This window comes from Macaca thibetana, chromosome 16 (assembly GCF_024542745.1).
Source record: "Macaca thibetana thibetana isolate TM-01 chromosome 16, ASM2454274v1, whole genome shotgun sequence".
NCBI classification, from domain to species: Eukaryota; Metazoa; Chordata; class Mammalia; order Primates; family Cercopithecidae; genus Macaca; species Macaca thibetana.
In genome coordinates, this window is record NC_065593.1 from 76171661 (window position 1) to 76184747 (window position 13087).

The following is a 13087-nucleotide window of genomic DNA, read 5'->3' on the forward strand; positions in this document are numbered from 1 at the left end:
TGGCTAATTAAAAAAGTTTTTTTTTTTTTGGGCAGAGATAGGGGGGTCTTGCTATGTTGCCCAGGGTGGTCTTGAACTCTTGGCCTCAAGTGATTCTCCTGCCTTGAGGTGAAGTGCTGGGATTACAGGTGTGAGCCACTGCACCTGGCCCTGTATTTCCTCAGAGTAAAGTGATTATCTTCCTTTTTCCTCTCAGATGTATAAGGACTGTTCTGGAACTAGTAAAGGGAGAATAATCTCTAAACACACCGAAAAGGGACAGTTCTGTTTCTGAGAATTTGACTGTACAGGGTTAAAAAACCTCCCATAGGTGATACAAATTTTAATATTACTTAACACTCCCTTGGTGACATGTCAGCGCAGTTGATACGGTAGCTGTTTTGCTGATTATCCCATGCTTGTACTGGCCCATGAAAGCTGACTGTTAAATTCTCAGAAATTCTGAAAGCCAGTTGTTTATTAGAAATCAAATAGCAATTAAATAAACTAACATTAAAAACAAAGGTTAAAGAATACTCATATCTTGCAACTTCCTATGATTTAACTATATTTTACTATTATCTGTGCTGTTGAAGTTATTTATATTGATTGTGCATGTCTGCACGGTGGGAATATTACATAACAATGTGCTGCTGGGCATCTCCTCCCACCTTTGTTTCAGTGATGTCACATTGGTAGCTTGAAATTGGCCATGATGAGAGTATTTACACCCTCGAAACTGGCAAACATTATAAATCAGGGCTTCATTTAGTGCTAAAGCTGAAAGAGGTTTCAGTTTAATGAATATAGTTTGTGTATGGATGAGAAGTAGTTTAACAGTAGATCACATATCAGATTTAATGGCAATAGAGTCATTGAGAAAAGAGCAAATTGGGATGCAGCTCCATTTGTCAAACTTTGGTTATAAGTTACAACCATAGGTTAGCTACAAATTTGGCAAAAATCAACAAAAGCATTCAATTAAGAGTACTATATAGTTCATTATTATTTGTAAGTTGTGTGCAACATACTCTTTTTGTTTGCTTCTTTTGAGATGGAGTTTCACTCCTGTCGCCCAGGCTGGAGTGCAATAGCATGATCTCAGCTCATTGCAACCTCCGCCTCCCGGGTTCAGGCAATTCTCCTGTCTCAGCCTCCAAAGCAGCTGGGATTACAGATGCCTACACCACCATGCCCAACTAATTTTTGCGTTGTTAGTACAGACAGGGTTTTACTATGTTGGCCAGGCTGGTCTCAAACTCCTGACCTCAGGTGATCCCTCGCCTTGGCCTCCCAAAGTGCTGGGATTACAGGCAAGAGCCACCGCGTCCGGCCTCTTTTTTTAAAAAAAATTATTTCAACTTTTATTGTAGATTCAAGGGCAGTGAATGTACAGGTTTGTTTCATGGGTGTAATGGATGATGCCGAGGTTTGGGACACAAATCATCCCATCACCCAGGTAGTGAGCATAATACTCAACAGTTTTTCAACCCTTTCCCCTTCCTCTCCCCTCCCAGTAGTCCCCAGTGTCTACTGTTGCCTCTTTATGTCCATGAGTACTCTATGTTTAGCTCCCACTTTCAATGAGAACATGTGGTATTTGGTTTTCTGCTCCTGTGTTAATCTCCTTAGGATATTGGCCTTCAGTTGCATCCATGTTGCTGCAAAGGACATGATTTTGTTCTTTTTATGGCTGTGCAGCATTCCATGGGAACACATTTTATCAGTAAAATTTATAATAAACGTATGTACACACACACAAACACACACCCCTGTTCCACCCCACACCCCTCCTCAGGGTTGGTTGTTAAACATTTCCTAGCACACTACCAATTCCCTACATTTGCCACTATTATTGTTCCTATCATTAATAAATAAAATGTATAATGTTTAACAGTTTACCAAGCATCCCTTACAATAGCCTTGTATAAAGGAGTTTATTAGTTTCACTTTGCTGATGGGAAACTAAACTTCTAAGAGATTAGGTAAATTGTTCAAGGTCTAGAGTTAACGAGTGGCGAGGCTGGGACTCAAATATGGTCCTTCTATGATTCTAAATGTTATGCTGTTCCTGTGCCACATTATCTAACCATGTGACTACACCTCAATAATTCACCTCTTTGAGCCTTGGTGCCACTGTCTGTTAAACAGGGAGGAAAACATGGAGAAGAATTAGATCATTTCCATGGTCCTTTCCAACGCATGCCTTTCTATACCTATAATTTGAGAGACCTTGGCATTTGAGTAAAGTGCTTCATGGAGTTTAATCTCCTTATTATTTAGAGCAGCGATCACGAATTCACATTAATTTGGTTGGCAATTTTGTCTTCATGCGATCTTTTCTCCTGGTTTCCTAGGTCCTTCAATACATAGCTTGAAAAAACAATCCTACTGTCTACTTCTTACCTCAGTATAACCCATGCTGGCTGCAGCAATGAGGGCCTGTTGGATAGCATGGCTCTTCTTAAATACTCCTTGCTGCTGGCCGGCCATTGTCCAGTCACACTGAATCAAAAACTTGACAACCTCCAGATGACCTCGGAGTGCAGCATGAACCAGAGCACACTGCCCGTTCTTATCCAAATGATCCACCTAAGAGGAGAGGACAGGACATCTGTGTGAACACAGACTTGTGGCTGAACTCGCAATCTAGTCACAACCACCACTGCACAAGTCTAGATTACTAAGAGTCATCCTTTCCACTCCTGGAACCAATCTCAGCAAATTCAGGAGACTCTGCTCAGCCTAGATTATTACTGAGCTACAACTATGCTAAATGTCCCTCTGGGAAGAACTTCTTTTCCTCAGAAAAGTCAGACTTTTGTTTTCGCATTCAAAGAAAAACAAAAACCAAAACTCTCAGCTTGAGCTTTGTCTTCCTGAGGTAAATTCTTCTTTGTCTCCTCAAATTGTTCTTTTGAGAAACTGGTAGCTCTGCTGACATAAAAAAAATTCTCTTTGAAATCAAAAAAGGGAAGAAAAACATGAAGCTACAATTTTTTGGCCTTCCAAAGAAGCAAAACATCTCATATCATGAATCATTTGACCACCAAACTTTGGCAAAGTCTGCTTCTCTCTTCCAGTAGGAGGGAAGACTCTCAAAGATCTGCCCCAAATGGCTAGAGGCACTTCCAGCTTATTGCATCAATGGCAGTCTTTATAATTTCAGTGTTGGTTACAAGTTTAGGCTGAAAGAAGACCCTGATCAAGATCGATTTACCAGAAGGGCCTTCGTTTCAGCAGATGAGTGTCCTTTCATTAGATGAGTAGCCTTTTCTGGTAGGTAGGTGGTACTTGTCCTGTGGTAGTTAGATCAGTTGAAAACATAAGTTCTGTTTCTGGCTTTCCTACTGACTTCAGTTCCACCCAGCCATCCACATAGTGAATATTTACTGAATACAGAGTGTGTGTAAAGTAGCACTTAGGTGAATAAGACAGTAATATATAGGTTCTGCTCTCAAGGACTCTCCAACAAGGAGAGTGACAAGAGCCTGTCCAACAAAGGAGCATACAATAAATCTAAAGGAAAGTAAAAGTGCAATAACATTTCAGAGGAAGGAAAGATTAATTCCTGACTAGAATCAGGAACAGATTCAGACAGAAAGGTCTATCTTGACTGGCTGAGATGGAAAATGATTAATGTATTCTAGTTTTTGTAAGAGTAGGGCAAATGAAAGGGAAGTTTAAACTCTAAGGCTGAAAAGGTCTTTTGGGACAGAGCATGGATATTTCTGAATGCCAGGCTAAGTGGTCTGAATTTTAACCAGTAGGTAGTGGAGTCATTGAGTGTTTTCATGTTCAGAACTGTATTTTCAAAAACTAAGCGAATGGATAAAAGAAACCATGGCTCCTTGGAGAAATGGTTGATTCCAGGACTGGGGTAAGAGATGAGACTAGAACATCTTGTGGTGTCAGAAAGTTAGAAAGTGCTCAAAAGTTGAAAGGACACAGGAATCAGTTTGAAGGAGTTCCCAATGGCCAAATCTGGGGCAACGTGAACAACGAAATGAATAATAACAGTAATGGACTTCAGACTATAGAATAAAATAAATATCCATGACTTCATAGTAATATCAATAAATATTTGAATAAATACATGGGGGATAAGAGATCGCTTTTCCTTACAGTAAAATTTCAATTAATAAATGCTGAGGGAATGATGGAAGTAGAAAATCACTGTTAGGCAAACACCAAAGTAATAATTATTGCAGTGGCTGGGCATGGTGGCTCACGCCTGTAATCCCAGCACTTTGAGAGGCTGAGGTGGGTAGATCACCTGAGGTCACAAGTTCCAGACCAGCCTGGCCAACACGGTGAAACTCCATCTCTACTAAAAAATACAAAAATTAGCTGGGTGTGGTGGCAGGTGCCTATAATCCCGGCTACTCTGGAGGGTGAGGCAGGAGAATCGCTTGAACCTGGGAGGCGGAGATTGCAGTGAGCAGAGATCGTGCCACTGCACTCCAGCCTGGGCAACATGAGTGAAACTCCTCTAAAAAAAAAAAAATTAAAAAATAATAATTATTGCACTAAGAATCACTGATGGATCCTAATATTAGTGGATAAAAGTATGACGAGAACCAGGATGTCTATCTTTCTAGTCTCAAAAGCAAAACCCTAAAAGATATTTCTTAATTACAAAAGGAAAAACAGAAACTTCAGAGCTGAGAAACCTGGAAGACACTACCTTCGCCAAGTGCCTGAGGTTACCACCACCTGTAATAAGACCTATCAACAGCAGGGACTTCAAGTGCTGCATTTTCATAAGGGTACAGCACTGCTTATGTGGTATTCTTGCCAAAAATACGTACACTCAATCTCACAGTGAGAAAACGTCAGACAAACTAAAATTGAAAAACATTCTACAGAACAACTGGCTGGTATTCTTCAAAACTGTCAAGCTCATAAAAGATGAACAAAGACTGAGAAACTCTCACAGGTTGGAGGAGACTACGGAGGCACAACACTAAATGTAATGTGGGATCCCGACCTGGATTCTCTAACGCAGAAAAGGTATCAGTGGGACAGCTGGACAAATTTCAGTAAGGTCTGCAGATTAGTTAATAGTATTATCACCAAATTAATTTCCTGGTTTTGATAATTAGACAACAATTACTTAGGCTGTTAACATTAGGAGAAGCTGAACGGAGGATATACAGAAACTCGATGCATTTTTTTTTCTTTTGTCTACAAGAGAATTATTTTATTTGCTTTTATTATTTTAAAATGACACATAATAACTGTACATATTTATGGGGTACAGTGTGATATTTTGATACATGTATGCAAGGTGTAATTATCAAACTAGGGTAACTAGCATACCCATCTCCTCAAATGTGTATCATTTCTTTGTATTGGGTCTCTGCACTATTTTTGCAGTATCTTTGAAAGTCTAAAATTACTTTAAAATAAAAGCTCTACAAAAGCTAAGGGGATGGTGTGTAACAGATGAGATGAGAATCTGAAAAAGGGGTTTGTTACACAAGAAGACTCTAAGAATAATTCAGGAGGATAGTGGCAGTTGGGGTAGAGACCAAGGAGTAGCTTCTCAAGCTCTTTTGAGGATAACATTGAAAAGAGCTGGCCACTAAATGAATTAGGAAGGGCAAAGGAGAGAAAGATGTCAATGACTCCCTAGTTCTGAGAAAAATGGAGGCTACATTAGCAGACTTTGAAAATCCAGAAAACAGGAAGGTAAAGATGATGAGTGATTTTAGAAAGCTGGATCTGAGGAACTGGTCAGGGATCTGAACATGCCTGACAAGGAAGCAGTTACAAATGTGAAACTACAGCTCAAAAACATTTTCAGAAATTAGCAATTTGGGGTTAAGAGTCACCAAAGTGTAGGCAGGAGAACTAGAACCCAGTCAGATTTGACGCCAAGGTCTATAACTTTAATGCTGAAGTCATAGCGAGTATGAGGATGGAAGGAAGACCAGAGGATCCTAGTGAACAGTCCTATCAGAAGAAGGAGAGGGGCAGCCAGAGAAGTGGGAAATGACATTAAAAGTTTACTATTGGCCGGGCATGGGAGCTCACGCCTGTAATCTCAGCACTTTGGGGGGCCAAGGTGGGCGTATCACCTGAGGTCAGGAGTTCAAGACCAGCCTGGCCAACATGGTGAAACCCCATCTCTACTAAAAATACAAAAATTAGCCAGGCGTGGTAGTGTGCGCCTGTAATCCCAGCTACTTGGGAGGCTGAGGCAGGAGAATTGTTTGAACCCAGGAGGCAGAGGCTGCAGTGAGTCAAGAATGTGCCACTGCACTCCAGCCTAGGTGACAGAGCCAGGCTCTGTCCCCCACCTCCAAAAAAAGTTTACAATTGCTAATACTATGGAGGGGCTCAGAGAGGTGAGAGATGAGACAAAGCTGCTTTATTTGGTGACTAGCAGTCATTAGTGACTTTTAAAAGAGTAGCCTGGTAGAATGTAGGGAGGCTGGGTTATTTTCTTGTTTACAGATACTATCTATTCGGCACTATGTAAGATTAAAAGACACTTTACCACCTCTTTTAAAAAAAGGCTTTATCTCTTTCAATGCTTACACTGACTCTTTTAACACCCTTTTAATAGATGAAAAGTGCGATTGAGAGAGGTTAAGTGACTTGTTCAAGCCCTCATATAAATTAAGTATGGACACAGGATTTGACCCAGTTGTGTTTGATCCTAAAGCTTATCATTTTAATGAGTTGCCTCCCCTCTCATTCATGGAAGCCAGAATGCAAGTGGTTAAGGAGTAATGAGGTGAATGTAGCCAGTATAGAGGACTCTTAGGACAGGTTTGGGAGAGGTGAAAGGGAAGAGATGGGATGTTGCTCCTGGTTAGTAAGGGAGAGGAATTTCCTTTTTAGGTTACATAGGTTTCTACATTCATAGGTTTGTAGAAACTGAGAAAAAAGGTACTGTGCATTTAGAAAAAGAATGAAACAACATGAGAGAATGAGCAACATCGTGGGTTAAGAGTGCAGAGGTGGAGACAACTGCTCTGGAAGAGAAGGTAAGTACTTCCTTCTCTAAGGCAAAGTAGACGTGAGTGTAGGTAAGAACTGATAAGAGTTTTGAGATATAGGCCCCTTGAGATGAGCTTGATCACAGTGATGAAGGGCAGAAGAGGCATGATAGGATCTTGAAAGAAGTACATATGAGTTACATTTCTGCTCTGGGGAAAACAATGAAAGATGAAGAAAAGGATGGCTTGGAAGTGTAAGGGCTGAGCAGCAGGAAAGACCCAGCTGAGATCAGAACATGAAGTGACAGCAACAGTAAGAAGGGCTGGGTGCCGTGGCTCATGCTTGAAATCCTAGCACTTTGGGAGACCACAGTGGGAGGCTCTCTTTTTTTTTTGAGTCGGAATCTCCCTCTGTTGCCCAGGCTGGAGTGCAGTGGCGTGATCTCGGCTCACTGCAAGCTCCACCTCCTGGGTTTACACCATTCTCCCGAGTAGCTGGGACTACAGGCGCCCGCCACCTCGCCCGGCTAGTTTTTTGTATTTTTTGGTAGAGATGGGGTTTCACCGTGTTAGCCAGGATGGTCTCGATCTCCTGACCTCGTGATCCGCCCACCTCGGCCTCCCAAAGTGCTGGGATTACAGGCTTGAGCCACCGCGCCTGGCAACGAGGATCTCTTGATCTAAAGAATTTCAGCAAACCTCTGGGCAATATAGCAAGACCTTGTCTCTACAAAATAGGAAAAAAATACAGCTGAGTGTGGTGGTGCGTACCTGTACTCCTGGCTATTGGGGAGGCTGAAGACTGCAGTGAGCTACAATCAAGCCACTGCACTCTGGCCTAGGCAATAGAGCAAGACTTTGTCTCTAAAAAGAAAACTAAAATGGTAATGAGGCCCAGTTATCACTGTTTCTAGAAGTGTCCATTCAAATGAATGGGATGTCATAGGTGGGCAATCACTGTGCTAGGGTAAACTTCTAAGGCTCTGAGATGTCACTGAGAGGCCTTTGTCTCAGTTCCCAAAGGAGTGGAGGAGTCCCACTTTTTCCCCTGGTAACAGCACTGGACACCTCAGAATGAAGTCATACTACGACTTATATTTCACTATGAAACCACCAAAGTCCTCAGTTTGTTTTCAGGACTGAAACAAAATACAATGAGGCCAAGATTTTTTTCCCAGACGCCTACATTTGTGAGACCAGCATTTTTCTTTTCACCAATATTGTGAAATCAAGTTTTTATACATAAAGCAAACATATTTTGGAAATGTTTTCAGAGAACTGATGAGTACTAACAGAAGCACTTCGAGGTGCCCTTGGTCAGTCTGGGTATAAACAGGGAGAATCATCTTCTCCCTGTTTCTCTAGAGTGGTGGTCTTCAAGGACAGGATGAAGGTGTCTGATCCTGTTCTCATCTCCATGGTTAAGTTTTCTTCTCTACACATGAAAGGCTTAGAGCCCGCAGTTGCTCCCTCACTTCTTCTTCCTCTCTCTGTTAAAAAGAGGCTTCTTCTGAGCTTAGTGGATCATTTCTGGGTTGTTAGGTAGAAATCTTTTGTGGTTACTGACAAATGCAGTTTCCCAAGTACCTCTCAAAGGGTTTAGAACTGTGTGCTCCTGCAGGATGGATGGCAGTGGCCCTGAACATATGCAGAACCAGCACTCTCTCTGATCTGCTCTCCATCACGGTTTGATATACTCTACCCAGACTCATGAGGTAACACTGGAGATAAGAAAGAGTATGCATCGAAAAGAAAGAAAAAGGGAAGAAAAGCAGCAGAGCTGGGCAGCCAGTACCTTGGCCCGTTTCTTGCACAGCAGCACCACAATGCTCAGGTACCCTGCTGCTGCAGCATATCCCAGCGGAGTCAGGCCACTTTCAGAAGAGGCATCCACGTTGGCGCCGAACTCCAGCAGCAGGGCTACCATTTCTGTGTAACCAAGATGGGACTGAACACAAAGAATTGGAGCATTATTTAAAACCTCTGTCCGGTAATTAATATTGGCACCTCCTAAAATCAGCAGTCGGCTGACCTAGAAATAAACAAACACAACTAATAATTAGACAAACAGGAGTCACATCTTTTTAGTTGTCTTTTATTAAACCATCTAAGATTCTACAACAGTGTCTAGTAGCATTTAGTAATTGCTTTATTTTATAATCTCATTTGCTCCTTTTTCTTTTCCTTTGGTAGATAATATAAAATATCTCCTTTACATAAATGGTATAGTAGCTAGAACAATTGCCTCCCATACTGTAGTGCTGAACACAGTCTCTATGAAGTGAGCGTTAGGTCAGAAAAGCTCCTACACCAAGACAAAGGCTACCTGAGATCAATTTACTCTTTGGAACCAGCAGGACCTGATCCCACATGTCAGAGTCAGTTTATAGAAGGTAAGAGCACAATGGAGCTAGTCTCCAATTTATAGAATAAAATTTAACAATTTAAAATATATTAAATTATTAATAAAAGACTAAGATCAGGCCGGGCGCGGTGGCTCAAGCCTGTAATCCCAGCACTTTGGGAGGCCGAGACAGGCGGATCACGAGGTCAGGAGATCAAGACCATCCTGGCTAACACGGTGAAACCCCATCTCTACTAAAAAATACAAAAAACTAGCCGGGTGAGGTAGTGGGCGCCTGAAGTCCCAGCTACTCGGGAGGCTGAGGCAGGAGAATGGCGTAAACCCGGGAGGCGGAGCTTGCAGTGAGCTGAGATCCAGCCACTGCACTCCAGCCTGGGTGACAGAGCGAGACTCCGTCTCAAAAAGAAAAAAAAAAAAAAAGACTAAGATCAATGAAAGACTAAGCAAGTCAAAGATCAACTAAATAGTTACTTAATGTCCTTCTAGTTTTATTTTTTCATAGTTAATTCCTTATCATATTTATAATTTCTTTATAAATTTACCTTTATATTTGGAGTGTAGAGATTTCGTAAAGATGCCAGTGCCATGGAAAGACCTTCTGTGCTATAAGAGATCCAGAGACCTTGGAGGATGGAGGATGATACACCAACTTTTTTACTCAAACCCTGAATAAGAAGTACAGACAATTAAATTAGTAGCCCAGCAAAAAAAAGTAGCATCAGTGGTGAATTTGTGGCCTCTTTGTTTTTGATACTAATGAATGAGAGTGGAGTCCCACTCTAACAATGTTCATGCCAAGCAAAGCCTAGGTGGGGGGACAAAGACCAGTCCTGCAGGAACAAGCTATGTTCCTAACTTAAACGGTCTCTATCTCTGCAGCCCTTAGCAACACATCCACTCAACACCTCTCTTTTCTGTTATATCTGGATATAATTTATTTTTCCATATCTTTTTTATTAGCCTTCTTCAATAAATATCTTAAATTCAAGTTATTAAATTACACACTGTGGTAGAAATAATGCAATGTGATCACTGATTTCCATTTCATTTTCTTTCTGAACATTTGGAAAAACTCTATTTCCCAGCCTCCTTTATAGTTAGGTAGGCAATGTGACTGAATTCTGGTGAATAAAATGAGGGCATAAGTAGTATGTCTTGTCCAGGCTTGGCTCCAAAACTTCCTGTGTATTTCTCCACACTTTCAATGGTTCCTTTTGATTACAGGCCAGATGTAGAAGATCCAATGGAGAATTCTGAGGCCCAAGGTGATTTCAGAACTACTACACGGAAGGAGCCTGCTCAGAGATCTGAACTGTACTGTGATGTAAGGAGAAATAAATCTTTGTTAAGTCATTGAGATTTTGCAGGTTTGTCACAGCAGCTAGTGTTCTTCACCTTAACTAATATACCCCAGAATGATTTTATATGTTTATCCTCAGGAAAAAAAAAAAAGCAATACAGGCTTGATTGCCATCTACAACAAATTTTCTCCTAGTATCACTGGCACAGGTCCCACGACATGTACTAATGTTTGTCCATTTCACATGGGCTTCTCCAGAAGGAAGTTAGAATAATTTGTTCTTCAGATATCCCGATTGTTAGGCACTCTGACAATCTTCTTACTCTTCTGCCAATATCTGGATCAAATCAGGTAAAGAAGGAAATTCCGAGGGCAGGAAGATATTAACAACGAAATCTTAAGTTACTTCTGCTTTCTTTGTCCCTGAAATATAGAATGTTCTTGCCTAGAATCCCTACATATATCTAAAATCAGCAAAGTGTGTTTACCTGGTATCCTAGGGAAGAGGCGTCTACAAAGGGGGAATATGTCAGTTATTTATGAGTTATAAATTCATCTAACAAGACCTCTAGTCATAGTGATCAAGGTCTTCCCATAGAAGGTTCAGGGTCTCTAAAGTGTGTGAGGAAAAAACTTCCTGTAGAGGGAATTCTCACACTAGAGGAAAGGCTGAAAGGTGAATAATGCTGTGGGAAGGCTAGATATATGAACGTTTTTAAAAGGCTTCTCCGACACAGGTGCCTTTTTCTCTCCCTGTGGGGATATTCTGATGCAACCAAAAATTAAATCATTAAACTTTCCTATTAAAAATTTTATTTTCAGCCAGGTGTGGTGGTACATATCTGTAATTCTAGCATTTTGGGAGGTGGTGGTGGGAGGATTGCTTGGGCCCAGGAGCTTGAGACCAGGGAAATGTAGGGAGACAACATCTCTCCAAAAACTTAAAATATTAGCCAGGCATGCTAGTGCCTGCCTGTGGTCCCAGCTACTTGGGAGGTTGAGGTGGGAGGATCACTTGAGCCTGGGAGGTTTAGGCTGTTGTGAGCAGTGACTGTGCTACTGCACTCCAGCCTGGGTGACACCATGAGGCCTTGTCTCAAAAAAACTAAAAAACAACCACCACCAAAACACAGAAGAAAAAAAGACTTCTACATTTAAGTTTTTGAAATTATAAAAATAATACAAATTTTTAATAAAAATCAAATAAAATAATATGGTATTAAAAATAAAAGTAGCTTCAACCTCCCATCTCAATCCTAAGAGGTAGCTCCTGTTAACACATTAGTGTTTACTATTTAAAACATTTTTCTATATATATGCAAAATACACACAAGTGCATATAAAAAACATAAAATTTGCTTTATTAAACATTTTTTATTATGGAAAATTTAAAACCTATTTACAAAAGTGGAGAGGAATAGTATAATAAAGCTCTGATGTACCCATCACCTCACTTCAGTAATTTTCAACTCATGCCCAACCTTGTATTATTTACACTCCTGCTCATATACCCTTCCCTTGATGGGATTATTTTTAAAAATCACAGATATTTTATCACTTAGTATTTAATTATTTTAGTAAGTGCCTCTAAACAGATATGAACTCTTTAAAACATACCTAAAACTAAGAAGGATTCTATAATATGAAATATCCCAATAGTGTTCAAATTCCCTTGATTAGCTCAAAAAAGGAACTAAATTTTGTTTGTTTGAATTGGGATTCACATAAGGTCCATATACTGTTACTGGCTTTAAAATACTTTCATATTATTAGGTATTTTAGGCTTTTTTCTCCCTCACTTTTATAACTTTTAATAATTATCCACATATATGTATCTTTATATACTTACGCATATATATCTATAGAATATGCCTCAAGAAGTTGATGTATTTTGCGACATTCTGACACGGCTTTATCAAAATGGCTGCAAGCGTCTATACATTCTCAACAAAAAATCCACAGCTTGATAAAACGAGGAAGGATGGTGCTAATCATTTCTATGCATCCTCTCATTCCATTCTATTCTAAGAGCATGAGCCAAAAGGCTGGGTCAAATCCTAGCAGAGTAGACCTTTGGGTGCCCAGAAACACAATCTCATGCTGGGAGGCCGAAACAGAATCCAGTTTTAACCCCTCACACCGCAAGGTTATTTCCCTTTTCATCCTCCTTGATTATTTAAAAATGGCTACCTAATTTCTACGTGGTCCATATTCTCTTTGGCCTTGAGGAGGTTGGGCTCTGTTCTGAATCTGTCTACTATAGTACCCATGTAGGCACCCAGAGCTGGGTAAACAGAAAACAGTAGGAAAGGTGGGTAAGGGCAGCTTCTGATTGCTCATTATTACTTCAGAAGCTCTTTTAATTTGTGCAAGAAACAGGGACATCAATTACAAACTCGCATTTGGCCATGCAGTTTGCATGCAAACAAAACTGAAGCAAACACATCACTAAGTAGTTCTGATTGTTATTTTGACATATGAAATAGAACAGTT

The 13087-nt window shown here is 40.5% G+C and overlaps 1 protein-coding gene across 8 annotated transcripts in view; it reads right to left on the minus strand.

Annotated features, from left to right (window-relative positions):
* The window catches only part of TANC2 (tetratricopeptide repeat, ankyrin repeat and coiled-coil containing 2), a 468803-nt gene that overhangs the window by 29781 nt on the left and 425935 nt on the right, over positions 1 to 13087 (minus strand). For all 8 annotated transcript variants that reach the window (XM_050764933.1, XM_050764941.1, XM_050764940.1 and 5 more), the window contains 3 exons: positions 9837 to 9959; positions 8725 to 8961; positions 2386 to 2571 (listed from right to left, as the gene is read on the minus strand). In XM_050764933.1, coding sequence (XP_050620890.1) covers positions 2386 to 2571; positions 8725 to 8961; positions 9837 to 9959 — 546 coding nt within the window. The remainder of the gene's footprint in view (positions 1 to 2385; positions 2572 to 8724; positions 8962 to 9836; positions 9960 to 13087) is intronic.